The 22335-nt window shown below is 49.4% G+C and overlaps 1 protein-coding gene across 1 annotated transcript in view; it reads left to right on the top strand.

Moving 5' to 3' along the window:
- The first annotated feature begins 1810 nt into the window (after positions 1 to 1810).
- The window catches only part of LOC136113863 (dynein axonemal heavy chain 9-like), a 28912-nt gene continuing 8387 nt past the window's right edge, over positions 1811 to 22335 (top strand). Inside the window, exons 1-12 of the mRNA XM_065859095.2 lie at positions 1811 to 1891; positions 2871 to 2984; positions 4811 to 4879; positions 5827 to 5953; positions 7842 to 8097; positions 9938 to 10179; positions 12932 to 13067; positions 14094 to 14290; positions 14385 to 14809; positions 16804 to 17026; positions 19294 to 19460; positions 19827 to 20697. Coding sequence (XP_065715167.2) covers positions 2893 to 2984; positions 4811 to 4879; positions 5827 to 5953; positions 7842 to 8097; positions 9938 to 10179; positions 12932 to 13067; positions 14094 to 14290; positions 14385 to 14809; positions 16804 to 17026; positions 19294 to 19460; positions 19827 to 20697 — 2805 coding nt within the window. The 5' untranslated portion in view covers positions 1811 to 1891; positions 2871 to 2892. The remainder of the gene's footprint in view (positions 1892 to 2870; positions 2985 to 4810; positions 4880 to 5826; positions 5954 to 7841; positions 8098 to 9937; positions 10180 to 12931; positions 13068 to 14093; positions 14291 to 14384; positions 14810 to 16803; positions 17027 to 19293; positions 19461 to 19826; positions 20698 to 22335) is intronic.

The following is a 22335-nucleotide window of genomic DNA, read 5'->3' as shown; positions in this document are numbered from 1 at the left end:
TTTTTTAGCTAAAACATGGCATCTGGATCTGCTGGAGCTCAGCAGTAGCAATAGTAAAAGCTATTTCCTTGCACTTTGTCCTTTGGAAAAGAGACACATGACCTCGTTTTTAGTGGTTTTGTCCAAGCTAGAACAGAAGGACTGTCACGGACTGTCAAGTTCAGTCTTTGATTTGGACTCTTTTACGTGTAGGAAAACAAATATAGATGTTACTCTTGAAGTTCAAAGGATTTATTACAATTGAAGCAAGAAAAGCAGTGCAAGAAGATGATGGAAATTACAGAAACCCAGTACTGTTGAGTTTGAAAAGGACCTCTGGAGATCACCCAGTCCACCTTCCCTGCTCAAAGCAGGCTCAGCTAGAGCAGGACTGTGACTGGTCAGGTGAAATATCTCCAAGATTACCTATGTCCAAGTGTGGAGACTCCACAGCCTCTCTGGGCAACCTGTGCGAGTGTTTTGAAACTGCCTCACTCACAACCAGCTCACCATGGAACCACAGGCTTGTTTTGACTTGAAAGTAGGTTGGATTTGGGACTCAGCAGGTGCATCCGTGGGTTTTCTGGATGATGGTGTGGTCTTCAGGCCAAGTGGTGGGGGAGAGGGTGTGGAAATAGTCCATCTTGCCTGTAGGCTGAAGATAGTGCCATGTGGGCTGTGGAAAGCCCTCAGGACCAAAGGGTCCCTCCCAGAGAAAGGGCCAACATCTCAGCCATGGGACAGCACAGAAATGTTCTCGAGCTTCGTGAGGACTTTGCCACGTTGCGATGGCTGAAGATTGGCCAGAGGAGTGGCTTAGTTCACGGTGAATAAGAGAGGGCATCTCTGGATCGAGGAGTTACAGGTACCTTCCTAGTGCCATCTTGCAGCCTCACAGCTTGTGTTTTGCCTTTGTGCAGGACTTTGAGCAGGATGCCTTTGGTTTCCAGCAGAAAGTAGAAGACATGGACCGTCGGCTGGGCACCATTTTCATCCAGGCTTTTGATGACGCCTCCAACTTGGACCACGCCTTCAAGGTTTGTTTATCGCTCCCTTGCTCTTCCCTAAAAGGGAAATCAGGGCACCCGGCTCGGTGAGAATCACGCTGAGGAGACCAGGCAGTGCTGGAGCCACAGGCACATGGGGCTGGTGTTTGCTGGTGGGACAGTGGGACTTGTAGCTTTTGGGCTGCTCTTGGTTTGGGATGCTCAGGCTGGTGGGTCCCTCACAAAGCTTTTGGATGCCAGGAGATATATTTGTGTCTCTCTCTGCAAGTCGGGGGAAATCATGCTTTTTCTAGGATTTCCTGGTGAGAATTGATATTGTTAGTATCAATTTGTTAATATTATTAATACATGGATCTGTTTCAGTTTTGGAAACAGGTTTTCTAGAAACAAAGCTGGTTTATTTATCAATTAATCTATCTTGCAGAAATAATAAATGGTAGTTTTTTAAAAAAATCAATATAAGCATTTGTAGAAAAGACTTTAGCAAGTGACAGTGTTTATCTTTGTAAGTTTTTTGAAAAAAATAGAAAATCTTGAAGCATTTGAAGAACAACAGTTGGAATGTGGTCCAACCCCAGAGAAAGTCTGAGAGGCCCCGTAACAAAGGGAGCAAATTTCCTTTTTCCAAAGTGCCCATCGGTGCGGACAGTGTTGAAGCCTCTGGGCTGGGGAGGAAGGTCCCAGCTGATCTCTCTGCAGGAGTCGGGGTTGTAAATTTTTCCCCTCTTCTTTTCCTGCGTGTTCACCCCAACAGCTGCTGGACATGTTCGGGAGCCTTTTGGAGCGACCGGTAGTCGCTGCAGATGCTGCTGGCAAATACTCCGTCCTCATCAGCATGTTCAGCAGGGCCCTGGACCACGCCAGGCTGATCTACTCCCGGCACATCCAGGCAGAGCTGAAGCTCGGTAGGTAGAACGTGCTGAGTAAAATGGGTTTTACAGGGAGTTTGATTGAGATTAATTTGGGGGGGAAATGATTTATTTTTCTAAGGAACCCAAAACTTTACAAATTGCAGATGTTTTCAGCCTCTGTAGCTCCTAGTGGCAATGGAAATGCCTGGGAAAGCTCTGTTCTTAGTATTAAAGCAAATAATTGGTTAGGAGTAAAAATACCCTTTTTCAAATGTGTATGCATGATATGTGACTGGGAATGGAGACACATGCTGAGCTTTTCTCCCAGCGAGGCTGTGACAGGAGGTTTCTCTCCACATTTGTGTGCTGCCTCCAACACCCCATGGGACCTGCAAACCCACTCATGTGCTCCTCAGAATGAATTTATTTTGTTTCCCTTACAATGCTTAAAATGCAAAGTATGCGAGTGGGACTTTGTAACCAAGGGTTTAATCAGCCTTTTCCAAGTTTATTATTCCCCGTGACTGTTGGCACAGGGGGGAATGGGTGGATTTCTATCAGATTATGAGGATTCAAGTGTGTCATTTTGAACAATAACCTATTTACTTGCCTCAGAAAGATCATACTGGAACGAGGCAAGTCCTGGACTGGAGAGAATCATGGAGAGAATCATTTGCTGTGAATTTGTGGTTATTGTTCTGTGGCTGTTAGATAAGGCGGACAGAAGTAACTCCTGGTCAGAAATCCCTATGTCAGTGTTTGTGAGGGGCGGGGAATGTGTCCCAGGCAAGGGACACCTCACATCAGCTCAGGTTTGGACATAGTCTGGGCTTCTCGTTCGATCTCAGCTCCTTATTCAAGATCCAGAGGCACTCGCCTTGGTCACAGACCTACATCAGTGTGGCAGATGTTGGATTTAAGGAAGGAAGCTGGGAAATCAGAGCAGTTTTCTGCAAATGAGGTTCTGTTGTTGCATCTTTGGGGTTACAAGTGCAGTGTTCAGTCAAACGCTGTTCCAATGTGCCCTCCCCAGGATCCCCCCTGTGCACAAGAACATGCCGCCGGTGGCTGGAGCGCTGCGCTGGGCGCAGGAGCTGCGAGCGCGAATCCAGGTGCCGTTTGATCACTTCAGGCACATCCCACATCTGTGCGTGTCTGTTCCAGCTAAGTTGCTTTATGACCACCTTGCTATCTTCTCTGTAATCAATCTGATTTTCTTTCTGTGGTGAACATTATCCCATGGTTATAGCTGAAATAATTCTTAGTCAAAGAGGTGTGAAGTGGTTGCACTGGTGCTTTTCAGCTTCCTTGTGATCATTATTTTTTTTAAGAAACTCATTAACTGGATTTGTTTTGAAGCGATTAAGAGGCACAGTGGGCTATTCAGCTTTCAGACATAGTTCCCGGGTTGCAATTGAAAGAGGTATCAGAACCTTTCCTGCTGCAATCCCACTCAGCATGTTCTCCAGGACCTCCTCAGCTGCAAGTCCTGGTTCTGGCATCATCCAAACTGTGAATAGCAGAGAAGTGCTGGGCTGGACTCAGCTGAGATGGGTCGATGGAGCTGGGTTTGCATGTTGGGGAGCAGACGAGCATTTTGCGGGCAGAAGAAAACTTTCTCAGCGTTAAACAAAGGAGCCATCTCCCAAGATCAAGGAAAGAAACCAATGCTGGTATATTTATCACCCAAATGCTTGTTATAACGGATGGTGTCAGGGAAGTATGGCCTCATACTCACAGCTGGCACCACATGAGACAACATTTAAGAGCTCTGTAAGCAAGGCAGTGTTGGACTTATGACAACTGCGGATGTTCTAGGGACTGCACCTGGTAGCTCACAGGAATGGCTTCACGTGTGCTGGTCAGGATTCTGTGTAAATGGATCCACTTTTTTAATGTACTTGACCAAAATAACTTGACCGTCACTGTACCATGTTTGTAACCTTCTCTCACTGTATCTTGCCATTAAGTGTCTTTAAGTGCACAGTTATTCTGCAGCAGCAAAGACATTGGTGCAATGAAACAAACTCTTGGGCTGTTCCCAGCACAGAGCCCAAGTTATCATGTCTGATATGAACCTAAATGGCAAATTTTTGTCCAGCATGAAGGACCCAGATCTGCATTTCACACTGATTTTCTGTCCTCTGTTTAGAGTAGTTAACAACATGCTCTGCAACGGTGGTGACATGATGCTGTTGAAAGGGAAAAAGGATTAAAAAGGAGAAACAAAAGTGGTTTTGCTGGGATTTACTTGGATTTGCTCAGAGGACTTGTTTACTTCCAGCAGGTTTCTCAGCACTTGCCCAGCGGTGACTGCTCAGGCGCTCCTTTTTTCCAGCTTTTGGTTAAGTTAATTCAAGTTTTGTCAATATGTCCTCCAAAATCAACAACCATCTTGAGGAAAACTTGGATATTGTAGATGAAACAGTGGGGAAAAGACAGCATGATAAGAATTCCTCTGGCCTGCTGTTCCCTGGGCTGTACAGCCCTGGCAGCGTGGCCAGGGCTCTGCCTCCCGCACTCTGGGACACCTTTGCTCTTCGGTTTGAGGGGCATGAATTGGGCACCGCCAAGAGCTTCATCTGCCGGGAGCCACACTCTGCTTCTTTCTGTGCCTCTTTGACCTCAGAAAGTGGTGGCTGGTGAGCAGAGGTTGCCCTGCTCTGTGCAAACACCGGAGCATTGAGTATGTTACGGAGACCAGTGTTCCTCCAGCAGCTCTGGGCCCTTGTTCTTCCCCCAGGACGTGGTTCTCATTTGCCAGTTGCCATGCAAACACCCGCAAAAGGGCGCACTGGGGCTTGGAGAGCTTTTGTGCAGTGAAATGGTTTTGGGCGATATGGTGGGGTTGGAATGTAAGATCCCCAGCCAGGCTCTGCCTGCAAGGTGGTGGGTGGTTTTGGGAAGGGGTAAATAGAGACTGCAGCCTCACAGGGCTAAATGTAACGCTGAGCTTGTCTGTTGTGCCACCAGCTGCTTGGACTCTGCTGAAGGAAGAAGGGTGATAGAGAAGTATGAAGAAATGATCCAGCTGCTCGACAGGTAAGTGGTGGCTCAGGCATGACTGTAACTATATGAAAAAAAGCCAAACCTTATAGAATCATAGAATTGTTTTGGTTGGAAGAGACCCTCATGTCCATCCATTAACACAACCCTGGCACTGCCCCGTGTCCCTGAGAACCTCGTCTCCACGTCTGTCCACCCCTCCAGGGATGATGACTCCACCACTGCCCTCGCAGCCTGTTCCAATGCCCGACAGCCCTTTGGGGAAGAAATGTTTCCTAATATCCAGTCTGAACCTCCCCTGGTGCAACTTGAGGCCATTTCCTTCTCCTTCTCTAAACCACCTTTCAGCACATTTGCAAGCCCAGGGCCTGAGAATGTCTCTTTCTAAGCCAGAAGGAATTTTGTGATGAGAGAGGAGGAGGAATCCTTTGCTACACACCACAGTCTTTCTGTGATATCTTGAAATGAGAAGTTTGCATGGGAGGGACAGGGGCTGTGCAGCCCAGCAGAAATGTTGGAACGAGATTCTTTTGGATGTAGGAGATGCTGTGGTAGAAAACCTGAGCTGACCAGAAGTCTCAATCCACTTGTGCCCATTCACAGTGTACTTACCGTGGCTGTAATGTGTGTATTCCACAAGTGGGAGTGGGATTCGTTGCACCTCACTTAATATCTTAATGTTTGATGCTAAAACTGAACTGATTGCTCTGAGCTTTTGAATGTTTGTCCCCAAATTTGAATCCTCTGCTAAGAATGGTACTTGGGGGATCTTTGTTTTCCTGACTTGATGCTGTCACTGGTTTTCAGGTGTTTGTCTTTGAAGCCAAGATCTTTATGGAGGTGGTGTGGGTGGGTTTTAAATATTCCTTGATGTTCTTCAGCCCTCAGAAGTGGACTTGGCTTTTATTTGGTTCTATGTCTTGGTGTGCGGGCTTGGCAGCTCCGTGGTGGATGTTTTAATTTGTTTGTTTGTTTTCCGGCAGGTATCAGGAGAAGCTCTATGCAGACTGGTCCCAGACAGTCTCTGAAAAATCACAGTACAACCTTACTCAACCGCTTATCCGGCGAGATCCAGAAACCAAACTGATCACAGTTAATTTTGATCCCCAGGTAAGAACTAGCTTTCCTGTCTGCTGGAGGGCACGTCTCCAAGCTGTGCCCCAGCGTGCATGGCAAGTCTGGTGGGATCGCTACTAGATCTGTTCTGCTGAGGTCCCTGGAGCATCTGTTATGGGTGACATGAATTAACCATCCCCTTTGTGGGCTCTGTCTCCTGGTAAAATATCAGGATTACAGTTTAAGCAGCGCAGATTGTAATTAAAGCCAGAAAGTCTGTGAGTAGCCAGAGGTTAACTGGTGTCAACATCTCCAGAGCAGGTTGGTTTGACGCTGGTGTGGGGAGCGTAGGAGCATCATCCTACAGACGTGGGTTCGTGTTATGTTTACCTGAAATCTGAGCTTCCTGAAAGGGTATAAAAATCCCAGGAAAGGTTTGTTTTGTTACTTCAGTGTTGTGGCTGTTGGATTTCCTTAATTGTGGTGCAGGAGGCTTCCAGTAGGTCTCTGTTCCCTAGGGCTGCCCTCTCCAGCACAGGGAGGCCTGACCATCCCCCTGCCCAAAGCAGAGGCAGGGTCCAAGCCAGCAGAGTGCAGAGGTGGATTCAAAGGTGCTGGGGCCTGATGAGAGCTGGGGCCTCTCAAATGTGAAATGCCATTTGCTGCGGAGGTGCTGAATCTCAGGGGCCTGGGAAAACATCAAACACTTCCCCCTTTCCCTGGGACTTGCTGCTGTTAGAGAAAAGTGTTGAGGTTCCAGAGCTCATTCCAGCTTGGCTCTCAGACAAAGGATTTGTCCAGCTCCTTGGAATCTCCTTGCTAAGGTGGGAAGCAAATGGCCCCAGGGGATGTTTTCCACCCTTCACCCTGGTGCCAGGGTTTGGAGCCTGTGACGTGCTGAGCATGTTCTCAGCTCCAGTCTCTGAGTGCTTCTGCGCTGCTCTCAGCTTTCCGTACTGAGGACTGCCTCATGTCCTCAGGTGCCTGCTTAGCAGCCCCTTCATGCCCTTCAGAGCAGATAGGAGCACCTCATTTTGCCTAAAGGGAGGATGTATTTGCAACCCTTCAACATTAAAGAATCTTCCAGAGCTCACCTTCCATGGAGGAGAGGGAAAGAGGGTAAGACATCCTTGACACCATGGTGGGGATGTCTCAGACATTCCAGTGCATAAAAGGGAGGGGAGTTTGGTTCTATCTCACTTGGCCTCCTGCTCCCTCAGTCCCCTGCTTTTCCCTTCCTCCCATCCCATCCTCTTCCATCCACCTCCTCAAACTGCTCCCTTCACCCTTCTGCGCTCCGTCTTTCTTTCCTCTTCTTGTCATTGTGGACATAGTCACTTTAGTATTGTAGATACTCCTCACCCCTGCCATTGCCCATACAATATACTGAATTTCTGTCACCCAGCCAAAATGTGCAGTTTCAGGAGCATTTTCCCTCTCACAAGCCACTAAACTGAGCAAAGATTTTTTTTTTTTGTCTTAGAAGTGATATATTGCGTTGGAAGACCTTGCTGCTCCGTTTGTTGCAGGGACTCACTTCTACTTGGGTTTATAGTTTAATAACCCACTCAATCCCGTTCCATCACAACTCAAAGATGCTTTTGGTTGTGCCTCCTCCTGCAGGCACAGTATTGCTGAAAGACTGTATTGATGAGGATAGCTGAGAAGACCAGAGATCATCATGGCTTTTAGAGGCTGCACAGGGTTTGCTGGCTGGGTAGTTAACAGAGCTAGATGTCTTTGATTGGGAAGCAAATCAGAGGCAAAGATCAATGGGAGGGAGATGGTCTGGACTAGGAGGTGTCCAGGCCCTTCTCAGAGCGTACTGCTTTGTGAATAAAACAGCAGGAACCCCCTAAGATCCCCAGAATTGACGGGAGGGTGTCTGCCAGGTGAATGGGGAGGATTGTCTCACATTCAGCTCTCTGCCTTGTTTCTGCAGCTGGTGTCGGTGCTGAGGGAGCTGAGCTACCTGTCTGGCAGCCGGCTGGGAGCCATCCCACCCACGGCAGCAGAAATCTATTCCTCCAAGGAGTCATACCGGCAGCTGGCGGCCAACTTGGAGCTGATGGTGAACAGATACAACAAGGTCCTGAAGACAGTCCTGGAGGTCGAATACCCTCTCATACAGGAGCAGCTGTGGGATATTAACTTGAAGCTGAAGAAGGCAGAAGAAACACTCAACTGGAAGATGGAGGGTGAGCTAGCTCTGTGTTAGGGCAAAAGAGGCCGTACAGGATTTCACAGAATCCCAGACTGGTGAGGGCTGAAGAGACCTCTGGAGATCTCCCAGTCCAACCCCCCTGCTCACGCAGGGTCACAGAGCAGATCACACAGGTGGGTCCAGGCGGGTTTCAATGTCTCAGAGAAGGAGACTCCACACCCGCTCTGGGCAGCCTGGGCCAGGCTCTGGCACCTCCCAGCAAACAAGTTTCTGCTCATGTTCAGATGGAGCCTCCTGTGTTTCAGTCTGTACCCGTTGCCCCTCACCCTGGTGCTGGGCACCACTGAACAGAGTCTGGTCCATCCTCTGACAGCCACCCTGAGATATTGATCCCATTGATCAGATCCCTCTCAGCTTCTCTTCTCCAGCTCAACAGCCCCAGCTCTCTCAGCCTTTCCTCAGAAGAAAAATGCTCTAGACCCCTCAGCATCTTGGTAGCCACCGCTGGGCTCTCCCCAGTAATTCCTTGTCCTTCTTAAACTGGGGTGCCCAGAACTGGACACACCACTCAGATGGGGCCTCACGAGTGCAGAGCAGAGGGGGAGGATTCACCTCCCTCGACCTGCTGGCCACACTCCTACTCACGCAGCCCAGGTACCATCAACCTTCTTGGCCACAGGGCACATTGCTCATGGTTAACCTGCTCACTTGGGTCTCATCAGATTCCTCCCATGTCCCCAGCCTCCATCACCTGGTTCCCAGTGACAGTTCACAGCAGGGCAGGGGACTCTCCAGCAGAGCCAGCACTGGGGAGACAAAGGGCAGCCCCCAGCCTGCCTGCTCCTTCCCATCTTACCTTGATCTGCTTGGGCTGGGGACAGGATCCTGATCCCTTCAGCTTCCCTCTGGGCTTTTGGGGAAGAGAGGCTGCCCTGTAAGCAGTGATGCTGAGGAAACGGCAAGATTGGGGTTTGTGAGAGCTGGCAAGGCTGGGGTTGAAGAGTCTGCTCCCTGCCCGTGCCAGCCCAAGTGACCCACTGTGTGGTCATGTCCCTGTGTCCCCAAGGCACTGCTTTCTCCCTGAGTTGTGCAGGGACTGGGACCCCTTGGCCCAGCCATCTGGCTTGGGACAGACTTCTCCCGGTGGGGGCCAGGGCCACCTCGTTATCCTTTCCAGCCGGATGAAATACTGTGGTTAGTGGTGAGGTTTGTGCACCGTGACTTTGGGATGATTTAACCAGTGTTCTTGCTTGATCAGTTTTAACTGCAAAGCAGAATGGAGGAAGACAATTTGTTTCCTCTTGGTGAAAGCAAACTGCTCGCTGTTGGAATATATATTTCTGTCATCAGGCTTGTGGTATGAACAGGAACAAGTGTCCTCCCTTGGGAACTTGCAAAGCAGAATTCCTCATGCTGAAAAACTCTTTCTCCATTGCACAACAAAGATGAAGGGACTTTCCTGCAGATGAAGTTCCCTGAATCTAAATGCAGCCCTCGCTGGTACCTTGGGCTGTCACAGCCTGTGTTTGTGGGGCTGTGGGTCCCTGCTCTAGTGACAGTGGCAGGAACACTCAGCCTGTTGTCCTTGTTCTCTCTCTGGTAGCAGATTAAATCTGGGTACGGGAAAGGGGGAAGTGTCAGACGTCCCCACGGTGCTGGTGCTCCTGGCAGAAAACAGAGGCTGCAGCTGTACCATGGATTGTTGGGGTAGGAGGGAGCTAGAAGTGACTCTTTTGGTTGAGGTGGTAAGTCTCTTGTGTTAATGATGGGTGAGAAATACATGAAACCGTGGGGGAAAAGTCTTATGGAGAGTGCACAAGAGCTTGGCCATGCAGCTCTGAAAAAAAGTAGTCAATCATCTCATTTTTTACCAGGTGTCTGGGATCACATCTCCATGGTGATGGATGATGTCCATGACCTCGAGCAGAGGATACAGAAAGCCAAAAACAATGTTGAGGAGATCCAGACCATCGTGGGATCGTGGGCGTCGCCCATATTTGTGAGAAGAGATTGTAAAAGAGAATCGCTGCTGAGCCTGGAGGACTGTCAGGACCGCCTGGAACGGCGTTACAGCCTTGTCCGAGAGTCAGGGCAGAGGATTCATCTGCTGGTGAAGGTGAGGGGGGACCTTCTCCAGGGGTTTGTTGACTCTTCATAGGCTCTGGGTGTCTCTCCGCTCTGGTGAAAATGTCCAGAGCTGCTTCACCTTAAAATTAACTCCCTTAACTCATTTGAAAAACTTACCTGTTGTTGATTAAGGAATACTTTGATGGGTGAGCTGGTACAGCTGAGTGTGCGGGGCTGCTGACCAGGCACCGAGTTTGGAGCAGGAGTGGGAGCCGATGCAGCCCAGTCTGGCTCCCAGTCCTGGTTCTTGTGAAGCCACTAGAGGGGAGTCGTGCATCAGGCTTTGGGATCCTGCTCAGAGGAAAAACTCCTCCGAAATATTCACCTTAAAATGGAGAGGCAGCTGGCTGTGGCTGACCTTTCTGCTTTAGGCTTGTTGTTCCTCTGTGGGAGCAGGAGGTGACGCTGTCAGTCCAGGGAGAAGCTGAGTAACAAGAAAAAAGCTGCTGTCTGAACCCTGGGTTTTTTCCAGTGGCTTTGCCAGAGCTGAGAGTCCTCTTTGCAGAGCAGGAGAAAGCCCAAATCTCTGCGCCTCACCTGCCCAGAGGTTTTAGCGTGTCAGGGACAGCACCTTGGCTGGAAGGCAGATGGATTTTAGGTCCAGCCCACTCCTGAGGGTCACCATCTGGCCTTGGACTCTGGAGAGACTGGGCTGACCCTCTCTGGGACGCTGAGCCCTTGTTGCTCACCTTACTTCACTGTCTGCACTCAGCCTTGGGCTTCTGACCCACTTCTGTACCCTCTGAACCCACGGCGAGGATTTTACTATGCCCACGTTGTCCTGCTGCTACAGCTGTGACAGGCTCAACCACCTCCAGCTACACCCAAAAGATGGGAACACTTCCTAAATTGACCGGAGAGAACATGGGGCTGTGGCCAAGGCAGAAGGGCTGGCACCGCTGCTCTGGTGGCTCACAGGGCAGGACCAACTGCAAAGCAGCATGAAGGTCCTGGGGAGGGAAAGGCACCGTGGCCCAAAATAGGATGTCCCCATGCCTCTGTCCTGCTGTGCTGGTCAAACCTGGAGGAACAGCAGCAAAGGGGCCAAGAGCTGGTCTGCTGTGTTTCCCTTGGGTGTTCAGGTCTTCTTTTGAGCAGGGGAGTCTTGAGGCTGCTGAGAGAAGAGCACAGAGAGTTTGGGTACGTGCACCCACAAGCACAGGCAGGACAGTGAGATGCTGGCTTGCATTGCCCTTTTGCACCAGGATGAGGCCTCTGGAGTAAAGGTTCAGTAGAACACCAGTGACAAGGGGGCATTGTCAAATACAAGGGCATGGGACGGTGAAGAGGGGGTGGTGCTTTCAAATGGGCATTCCCATAGTGTTCAGTCCTGTGAAGTTCCCCTTTCTCTTGTGTCAGCAAAATGTGGAGGTGAGTCTGCAAGGCACCAGAGCCCTGGCTTGCTCTGTTAACAGTTTAATCACTCAGCGTTGATGTGTAAAGTTGGGGAGCAGCAACTCTGGGTTGACTCAAGCCCAATTGGCAATGCCACTCTATCTTGAGGAGGCTGAGGCCAGACCTTCTTGCTCTCTGCAACTGTCTGAAAGGAGGTTGGAGCATGGAGGGGGTTGGTCTCTTCTCCCAAGTAGTAAGAGATAGGATGAGAGGAAGTGGCCTCAAGTTGCACCAAGGAAAGTTCAGATTGGATATTAGGAAAAAATAATTCACAGAGAGGATTGTGAAGCTTTGGAATAGGCTGCCCAGAGCAGTGGTGGAGTCACATCCCTGGAGGTGTTAACAAATGTACAGATGGGGTTCTTAGGGACATGGGTTAGTGGTGGAGTTAGGTTATGGTTGGATTCGATGATCTTGAGGGTCTCTTCCAACCAGAATGATTCTATGATCTCATGTGTGCCAAGCTGCCATGCCACTGGGAATGGCACCCTCTCCTGTGTCCCCAGAGATGAAATACAGCCAGCTTTGAACCCCTGGCAGCAGACTGCAAGCTGGACCTTACGTTTTTTTTGAGCCCGTGCCTGTGTTGAGAGCCCCTGGCAGGCTTAGGAGAAAGAGCCCTCAGAGGGCATAGCAAGGCCGGAACAGGATCACGGCAGAGCCTGGGAGGTGCAGGGGATGGATACCCAGGCTGGTCTTGTGGGTGTGGAAGAGGAGACGCAAGAAGGATGGGGCCATTCTGTGGCCTAGAAAACCGTGAATTTCCTGACTGTGAACTTGCCTGGAGGTAAGGAACGCAATAAGCTGAGAAGGGAGGCTGTAAGCCAACCCTTTGTCTTCTGATCCCAATCTTTAACTATTTTCACTTGGTTTATTTAAAAACCCTTTTCTGAATTTTAAAGTTCTCTTGTTTTGAGATGACCATTTGTAGGGCAGAGGTGTAAGCAGTCCACTTGGAAGGACTCATCCACCCGAGGTAACATTATACAGGCCACAAGGACTGAGGCTTCATGCATTGGGATGAGCCTTTGGCCCAGGTCTGCAAAGCACCCTTGAGCCCTTTGGCCTCAGAGAAGAGGGAGGAGAAGGTTGCAGGGCTGCTAAGTCTCTCACGCACTCCATTTTTACCTTGTGATTATTTTGAGTTGCTTCAGATGACAAAGCAGCCCTTGACAGAAGGAGAAAATTGTGGCCATGCTACCAGCAGCAACATCCGTCTGTCTGGTTTCTCTCCCCCCGCAGGGCTGGTACCTGTGTGCTCATTGCCATGAGTCCTCAGCTGTGGGCAGCTCTTGTAGGACAGACTCAGCCCCGCTGTATTTCAAAGTGTCGTCTTTTTCTTCCAGGAAAACCAGAGCCTCTTACTTGCAGACCCAGCATCTGACATCTGGAAGGCCTATGTGGATTACGTGGATGAGATAGTTCTGGATGGATTCTTCACTGCCATTGAGTGCTCACTCAAGTACCTCCTCGAAAACACAGGTAACTGCTGGTTCCTCAGCTCTGGCCGTGATACCATCTTCAGTCTCACCAAAAGGAAGTTTCTGTTTTGTGCTTTGACTTGTGGTGGTCTTTCTACTCTGCCTCTTGCATTGTCTACAGCAAGTGCTGGAGGAGCCTCCAGACTCAGAGGGTAACTCTGTCCCCTGGTCACTGGAGCAAAGCCTTGCTCAAGGGAAGGGACAGAGATGACTGTGCACCATTTGCTGGGATTTGTGAACAGACAAAATTGAGGCATCATTCCAAGTCTGTTCTTGGGCATCAGCCATCTCCTGACCTCCCATGCACAAAGCATCAAGGTGACACAACCTTTCGTTTGTGGAGAGTCTCAAGAGTTGGTTCTGTGGATGAAAGACATGAAAGAAAAACCTCCATCACTGAGGAGTGAGGAGAGGGGTCACCAAAGCAGAGCTCCTGCCTAAGGCTGCCACGGAGGGTCACTCTGCTGAGAGCAGCTGTGTCCAGCTAAAGCACATCTTCAGAACGCTTCCCTCCTGGATGTGGAGGCACACTGAGCTGGAGAATTGCATCCAGTTCCTCACCATCTTGTTAAAAACAAGCACATAATTTCACATTTGTGAAACCAGTTGGTGTTTTATTTTTTCATGCCTTTCTCCACTAAATTAAAGAGCCTCTTGGTTCCTGTTGTTTTTCTCCTCTTTAAGTACTTATGCGCTGTAATTGTTCAGCTCTCAGACTCCCTTTTGATTAGCTGAAGAGCCTGGTCTCTTTAAGGCTTCCCTCCACAGCATTTTTCCGGTCCTTAAATCACTTGTGTCTCATCTGTTCTCCAGTATCTCCTGTGGGTACCGGAACACCAGCTGGTTTGGCAGCCTCCCCTCTGCGTTGTATGCAGACACAATGTCACTGGACCCAGCGAGTGGGTGTCCCACCTGCCTGGTGTCCCTGTGGGGCATGTGTGTGTCTTGTGGTGGGATGTTAGTGGTGGCTCTAGATCACTTTTCTCCCCTTCAAAAATAACCTGGCACCTCTGTTCTTCCCTACCAGATCCCAAGGCAGGGCTTCCTCCCCTGTTTGAGGTGCAGCTGGATTTGGTGATCCCAGATTTGATATTTCAACCCTCCTTGGACCCTGGCACAAACGATGGCTTCTACGACGTGGTGGAAGGTCTTCTCAACGACATCTACCGGATCTCATCGCTGGTGCCCAGGCTGGCTGAGCACAGCGGCTTCCTCCACTACCAGGTCCGTGGCTGTGGAGCTCCCTCACGCTGTGTGGCAGTGAGGAGGTGCCACGCTGCCCCCGCATCACTGCGAGCTCCTCTCCTCTTCTCTCCAGGCTGACACGGAGGACATGGCTGACCTGGCCGACATGCGCCATGAGCTGATGGGGCGTGTGCAGGCCGTGATGGCGGCCTGCTGTGATTACCGCAGTGCCTTCGACCACTACTCCTACCTGTACGGGGAGGACAGAAAGGAGTTCTTCCGCCAGTTCCTCCTCTACGGGCACATTCTCACTGCGGCAGAAATCGAGGCCCATGCAGAGAACGGGGTCCCTGAGTCACCTCCCACGCTGCAGCAGTTCCGAGAGCAGATTGACTCCTACGAGAAGATCTATGAGGAGGTGAATCGCATCGAGCCCATCAGCATTTTCCAGAGTTGGATGAAAGTTGATGCTCGGCCTTTCAAAGCGTCTCTGCTGAATGTGATTAAACGGTGGAGCTTGCTGTTCAAGCAGCATCTCATGGACCACGTCATGCACAGGTAGGAACCGTTCTACCTCTTCTTCCCAGAACCAAAGTGGGTTTCTCTTGTGTTGGCTGGGCTTTATCATTTCACACTGATAAGCAAAAGGCTAATACAGGAGCAAGAGGAGGGGGCACACACCCCCTGCCAGCTCCATCGCATCTCTGCTAACTTTCATCCCCTCGTCTCTGCTGGGAGCAGCTGGTCCAGCTGAGTGTGTAAAGTGCAAACAGTTCCACGAACTCGGTACCATCGACATCCTGCGAGCTGATGCTCCTACGACCTACTGTGTGGTGTTGGACAGGATGTCTGTTTGTCTGTTCATCCTGGTCCAACTAATCTAATCTCTTCTAGGGCTCTATGCTTATTTTGTTGAATTTGCCATCAGTAAAGCTGCATTAATGCCATGAGATACTTGCTCCGTTTCTAAATGCAGTGCTCTTTTGAGTGCACTCTTTGTAAAAAAAGTAATTTGGGTTGCCTGGCATGAGCAGTCATGGGGAGGCAGTTTCAAGGTTACAAAAAGGAGGAGCTTTGGATGTAAGTTTTGAATTAACATGTGTTCCCTGCTCTGAATAGCTGCTCAGCCGCCTGGTCTCTGCAGGATGATGTGTTAGGTGATTTATTTGAGTAGTAGCAGCTGAAGGATGCCACAGGGCTTGGATGCTTACGAAGAAATATTTACAGACATATGTACTAGTGAAGGCTGCTGCGTGTGGTGGCTGCTGTGATCTCTTGTGTTCTTTTCAGCACGATAATTCCTGTGCAAAGAGGTTTTTGCATAGGTTAGAACAGGCATTTAGGAGTTCTTCTTAAGAGCTCCTGACTCAGCAGTTTAGTCTTTAATAGGTGAAGTGTTTAGGGCTATGTTTTGGTCCAGCAGCATCCACAGAATTTAAGCGGGCACTTCAAAAGTAAGCGTTTTGAGAAGGGAAGAATGGAAAGGACCAAAGATCCAGGAGCCCATCAAGCTCTGCTAACAGTGTCCAGCAGCTGGTGAGATCAAGAAGCAGGTAGGGAAACTTCCCCCAAATAGTCTCCTTGTCTCTAACCATTCATACCTGAGGACTTTGAGAGTCATGGGTTGTACCTTTGTATCTAAAGACCTGGATGGATTTTTTTTTCTCCCACAAATGTTCGGTTGCTTTTCTGAACCGCTGTGAATTTTTAACATCTGCATCCTTCTGCAGCAGAGACTTACCCTCTGAAATAAGGCAGCGTGCGAAGAAGAATCCCTGTTTGTTGTAGCTTTACAACCTACCAGGTTCATTTGTTGAATTCTTGTATTGGAAGAGATGACATGAAAACTGTCCTTTCAAATTCACTCTCTTCAGACCACAGACCCGAGCTCACAGGTCTCCCTTATAGAATCATAGGATAGAGTCATAGAATCTGTTTGGTTGGAAGAGACCATCAAGATCACAGAGTCCAACCATAACCTAACTCTGGCACTACCCCATGTCCCTGAGAACCTCATCTATATGTCTATCCAACCCCTCCAGGGATGGTGACTCCACCACTGCCCAGGGCAGCCTGTTCCAAGGCCCGACAGCCATTTCTGTGAATATTTTTTTTCCTAATACCCAATCTGAACCTCCCCTGGAGAAATTTGAGGCCATTTTATCTTATCACTTGCTACCTGAGAGAAGAGACCAACCCCCTCCATGCTCCAACCTCCTTTCAGACAGTTGCAGAGATCAGGTCTCCCCTCATCTCCTGTTCTCCAGGCTGAACAGCCCCAGCTCCCTCAGCTGCTCCTCGTAAGACTTGTGCTCCTCAAATGCCTTTTCTCCAACCTGTGAAGTCCCAACCCATTTATCCGTTCCTCACAGGAAGCTGTACCACATCTATGGATCCCTGTGAGCATGAACTGTGGTTCTGATGCCCTCAGCATGTTGCCATGTGATGGGCAGAGTTAGCCAGGCCTTTCCCTCTCCGTGCCAGTCCAGCTGCCTGGATGATTCCGGTAGGAACTGCTCTCATTTGGTGCTTTCCTGTTTTGTGTTCTACAGCTTGTCTGACCTGGACGAGTTCATAAAAACTGCTGACAAAGGTTTGAGCAAAAAGGTTGAAAAAGGCGATTATGATGGTTTGGTGGAGATCATGGGGCATCTCCTGGCCGTTAAGGAAAGGCACAGTGTCACCGATGCCATGTTCGAGCCCCTGAAGCAAACCGTCGAACTGCTGAAGACGTATGAGCAAGAGCTGCCGGAGGAAGTCTATGAGCAACTGGAGGTGGGTGAAAAGCTGCGGTGGGCACGGCGGTTTGCCGAGTAGCCAGCGTCAAAGAGTATGAGCTTAAGAGCATTGCAGGAATATTTAAAGCCCCACTCCCTGTCATTAGAGGGCCTCAGTGGATAGTATTTTACTATTGTGGGATGTGCCTTAATAGCTCTAAATTTTGGAGTTATATTGAGGTTTTTCTTTTAAAGCAGAGATTAAGCCTTTTGCTATGTATGAAAAACATAGAATTGCCTGCTCCAACTCTCAGCGATTACTCTTGAAAAAAATTAATGCATTTTCAAATACATCTGTTAATTAGTTTGAATTATAATTATTTTTAAATAAGCCAGTTCTTGGCAACTGTGGAGATGGGAAGGATAATGTTGGCAGAGGAGTCGCCTTCTCATAGGACTTCAGTCCTCCACTAGGTCTATAACACCCAATCTGCTTGACCCAAAGGACATCACTGGGAGCACGTTATGAAAGTATTTCAGCACCTTTCCACATCTGGCCCTGATGAATCAATTTTTCTTTGGGGAATTCTTCTCATTTCTGGACAGGGGACCATGAGGTGAAGGTTGGAAAAGCCTGTGGGATGCCCAGCCAGCCTTGGGGAACTGGCAGCAGTCACCATGTTACGGTGGAGGAGCGTGTGGCTGCATGCTGATGGATACCCCTTAGTCACGGGGCGTTGTGTGCAGAGGGCTCTGTGTAGGACACCAGGTTTAAGGCAGAGCTTTTTGGGGAGAAGTTCCTCCCTCTGCTGCAGGCTTGGATGGGACCTGAGCAGGGTTTAGCAATCCCCCAGTTTTCTGCTGGTGCAGCCGTGATCCACGGATGGTTGTATCACCAAATCTGACATGGGTAAGGGTCCTAAAGATAACTGGATTCCTACAGACACCCTGAAAAACAGAAGAGCTGCATTAAATGAATGTTTTGGCTGCTACAGCAGCTTCAGTTCAGCATAAAAAATGGTGCTATGGGGAACCCAGCTCTGCTGATTCCTCTGCCCAAGAGCTGCTTGCTTGGTGCCTGTTTGTGCGTGTAGATTTGAACAACTGATTTATTTTTCTGACAGAAGAAATGAGGTATGCAGGGCAGCCATTCAGATGGAGGAGATAACAAAACAGTTTCGTTCTTTCTGGCAAGTGACAGCAACACATAGTTGAATAATTCATTCACTGCTGTGCACAGTAGGAAAACCAAAGTAAGTTCCTCCAGGTACCGCTCCCTCCATGGCCATGAAGATGGATGGGCTGGAGCTGATAGTTTGTATGAGAAGGACAAGGAAGCAGCTCCATGTGTGCCCTGCTATGGTCATGGATAGTGATTTCTACAGAGACTGGAACATGAAGTGCCAGAAAGAGACCCCTCAGGAGGGACTGGCCCTGCTCTGGCCGCCTCTGCTGCCTCCAGGTTATTTCGCTTCTTTGCATAGTGTTGGTGCATCTCCATTAGTCTTCTCAACTGTGTGCACTGGGATGAAAAGAAGCCCAAAGTCTTTCCTGTAGGCTGGCACAGTACCTGGGGAAGTGGGAGAGCAGAGCTGTGGGACTTGAGGACAGCAGAGCCCTGGCTGGTGTCACTGTCTGGGGTGAGGATTTGGCTCGAGAAGTCTAGTGAGAAGAGAAGAAATCAAATCTCTTTCTAAATAAAATCCCAGGTGCAAAGGGTGGATTGTTAGCAGTGCTGTGCACCAGCAGCTTGGATGCAGTCCTGAGAAAGAAACTGTCTTATTTAGTACTAATATTATACAGGCAGGCTGGAGGGATTTGCCCCAGAAAGCTCTGTAGAAGTCCTTCTGGCATAATATCTTCTGCTCTAAGAGCTGGCTGGAAATTTCCCGGGCTCTGTTTCTTAATTAGCTCTGGGAAGCCGGACGATCTGATGAACTTGCATCCTCAGCCCACCCTCCTGCCTCCAGCCAGCTCTGGGTCCCGCTGGGCTCGGTGTCAGGAGAACTGTGCTCTCTCAACCACCGAGCCATCCTGGGAGCCCAGGATCTGGTCTGGGACCCTTCTTCTGAAGTTATTTAACATGTTTTTGCAATCAGAGCAGTCAGTTTTAAAGTCTCAGTCTTCATTCGTCTTCAAAATTGTGGATAACTGATAAGTTTTATCCCAAATTGTGTTTAGCTTTTGCATCACAACAAAACTTCCTTGCAGTTTTAGGCATGGAATCTGTTGCTTTTCCTGTTCTGTGATTGTCCATAAACAGATCAGTCACATCTTACATCAAATAGCAAATACTGCCTACCGTCATTTAAATTTTGCTTGCAGGAGCTGCCAGAAAAATGGAACAATATAAAGAAGCTGGCGATAGCTGTGAAGCAGCATGTGGCTCCTCTGCAGGCGAACGAAATGACAGTTGTGCGCAAGAGCTGTGCGGCGTTTGATGTTGAGCAACACAGATTCAGAGAGCGATTTCGGAAAGAAGCACCATTCAGGTACAGTGAAATTATAACATCAGAGAAGCCCTGAGGAAGAAAAGCTTCATGGGATCATCTTGGAGTGTCCTGAGGATGTGTTCTTGAACCCTTGCATACATTTCCTACCTGCTCACGGTGTTGTATCTGTTATGCCCTGGGTGTTTTGTCCCTGCAAACACTGTAAGGTGTTAGCAAGAGATTCAATCTGGATGCTGAGTGCACAATATTGCTTAAAGGGGTTGTCAGCAGTGCCATGTGGCTGCACCATCAATGGGTACTATAGATGTATCATGTCTGCTTTGTGTCTCAGAGGCACCATTTGTTTTATGTTTTCTTTAGAAGTTGTTACAATATCACTTATGAAGAATAAACATTTCTTTCTAGGTTTGACACCAAAAAGCCTTATCAACTGCTGGATACAAAGCACATTGAGATTAAACAAATGGAGTCAGCCATGACCTCGATTTATGAATCAGCTGGTCTGTTTGAAGTCATAGTGCCAGACTATAAACAACTGAAGCAGTGCCGAAAGGAGCTGTGTCTTCTCAAAGAGCTCTGGGATATGATCTCCCTTGTGGGCACTTGCCTTGATGACTGGCAGACCACCAAATGGGCGGATATTAACGTGGAAAACATGGATCTGGAGTGTAAAAAGTTTGCAAGAGAGATTCGGAATTTGGATAAGGAGGTGAGGGCGTGGGATGCTTTCACTGGGCTGGACAGCAAGGTGAAGAACATGCTGACGGCCCTGAAAGCTGTGGCAGAACTTCAAAATCCCGCCATTAGGGAAAGGCACTGGAATCAGCTGATGCAGGTGACGGGTGTGAGGTTTGTGATGGACTCGGACACCACGCTGGCTGACCTCCTGAAGCTCAACCTCCATAACTTTGAGGATGAGGTTCGTGGCATTGTGGACAAAGCGGTACGAGAAATGAGTATGGAGAAAGTCCTGAAGGAGCTAAAAATGACTTGGAGCACCATGGAGTTTCAGTATGAGCCTCACCCCCGGACGAACATCCCGTTGCTGAAGTCAGACGAGGAACTCATAGAAACTTTAGAAGACAACCAGGTGCAGCTGCAGAATTTAATGACATCCAAATGTATTGCTTTCTTCTTGGAGGAAGTGTCCATATGGCAGAGGAAGCTGTCCACAACAGATTCCGTCATTTCTCTCTGGTTCGAAGTGCAGCGTACGTGGTCTCACTTGGAGAGCATATTCATAGGCTCAGAAGATATACGGGCACAGCTTCCTAAGGTATGAAATCCCAAATCCTATTTTTCCTGTGTGGAAAGCGTTGAAGAAGAGCCTCCATTACACAGAAGAAGGTTGTCTATACTGCCGTGTTCCCCCAAGCAGGACTGTTCTCTTGCTGCATTGCTTTCTTGGAGGCTCCCTTAATGCTACAGCAGTTTCCCCAGTGTTGCCCCAGGATGTTTTTGTACTGTTGGTTGTGCCTGAACCCTGCTGAGAAACTGTTTTTCCTCCCCTCCACCATTGCACAGCAGATGCAGAGTTCCTGGAGGCTGAGCAGGAGGCTGCTGGCTTCCTTCAGTGATACAGGCATGTTCCCTCTTTCCTTGGAGGGGAGAAGACGGAGATAATTACTCAGATGGTGCAAACTGTCAAATCAGAGCTGGACCAGGCAGCTTTGCAGTATCCGCTTCCCTGCCTCCAGTGCTGGTGCAGCAGGAGAGCAGCTCTTCTCCCACTTCAGCTTCAGAAAATTGAGCAGAGTTGTCATTGATGCCCTCCTCAGGGTTGTGACCTCCTCAGGGCTGTCTTTGAGTCCAGCTTCCAGTCTTATTCCCTATTCTCTTGATTATTTAGAAAATCTTCCAAGCTTGTTCCTGGCCCCGCTGGACCACTCGCAGCCCTGTGGAGGAACCTGCCTTTCACTCACGAGTGACCCACGGTTGGCTGTGTGACCCCCGTCCCTGTTCACGAGCAGCATCGCTGACAGCACCACTGTGGGACGAACACCCACGAGGGGATGTGCGCAGCCCATTGACCCCTGGACAACACACTGTTCTGTCTCCAACCCTGCACTCTGCTCTGCTTGGACTGTTCCTCCATCTGCTTCAGAGAGCACGCTGTGCTGAGTGTCCTGGGGGCAGATTTTGGTCCCTCACACCAAGAAAGCCCTTGTGGTGCTGGAGCAAGTTGAGAGAAGGGAATGGAGCTGGTGAGGGGCTGGAGCACAAGTGTGATGGGAGCGGCTGAGGGACCTGGGGGGTTCAGCTGGAGAACAGGAGGTGAGGGGAGACCTTCTGATCTCTGAACTGCCTGAAAGGAGCTTGGAGCCAGGGGGGTCGGGCTCTGCTCCCCAGGAACAAGCGCCAGGAGCAGAGGAAACGGCCTCAAGTTGCGCCAGGGGAGGCTGAGGTTGGATGTGGGAACAATTTCTTCCCCAAAGGGCTGTGGGGCATTGGAACAGGCTGCCCAGGGCAGTGCTGGAGTCACCAGCCCTGGAAGATGTATAGATGAGGAACATGGTTTAGTACTAGATTTAGGTTATGGTTGGACTCAGTGATCTCAATGGTCTCCTCCAGCTAAATGATTCTATGATTCTGGGCACACCTCGCTCACTGGGCAGTATATACAGGTGCTGATAACCAGTGCCCTGAGGCTGTACCATGTGCCAGCAAGCTCTTAATATCCAGGAGCTATCTAATGTCATGTATGAAATTGCATCATGATTTACATTTGCATCCTGCTGGGCAGCTGTCTGCATCTCAGTAGCTGTCTGGCAGTGGTATGAACCATAGAACCATAGGATGTCCTGACTTGGAAGGACCCATCAGGATTGTCAAGTCCAACTCCTGTCCCTGCACAGGACACCCCACAATTCACCCCATGTGTCTGAGGACGGTGTCCAGTCTCTCCTTGAACACT

The sequence above is a fragment of the Patagioenas fasciata genome, chromosome 29 (assembly GCF_037038585.1).
Source record: "Patagioenas fasciata isolate bPatFas1 chromosome 29, bPatFas1.hap1, whole genome shotgun sequence".
NCBI lineage: Eukaryota > Metazoa > Chordata > Aves > Columbiformes > Columbidae > Patagioenas > Patagioenas fasciata.
Note: the sequence above shows the minus strand (reverse complement) of the source record. Positions and strands in the feature narration are given on the sequence as shown.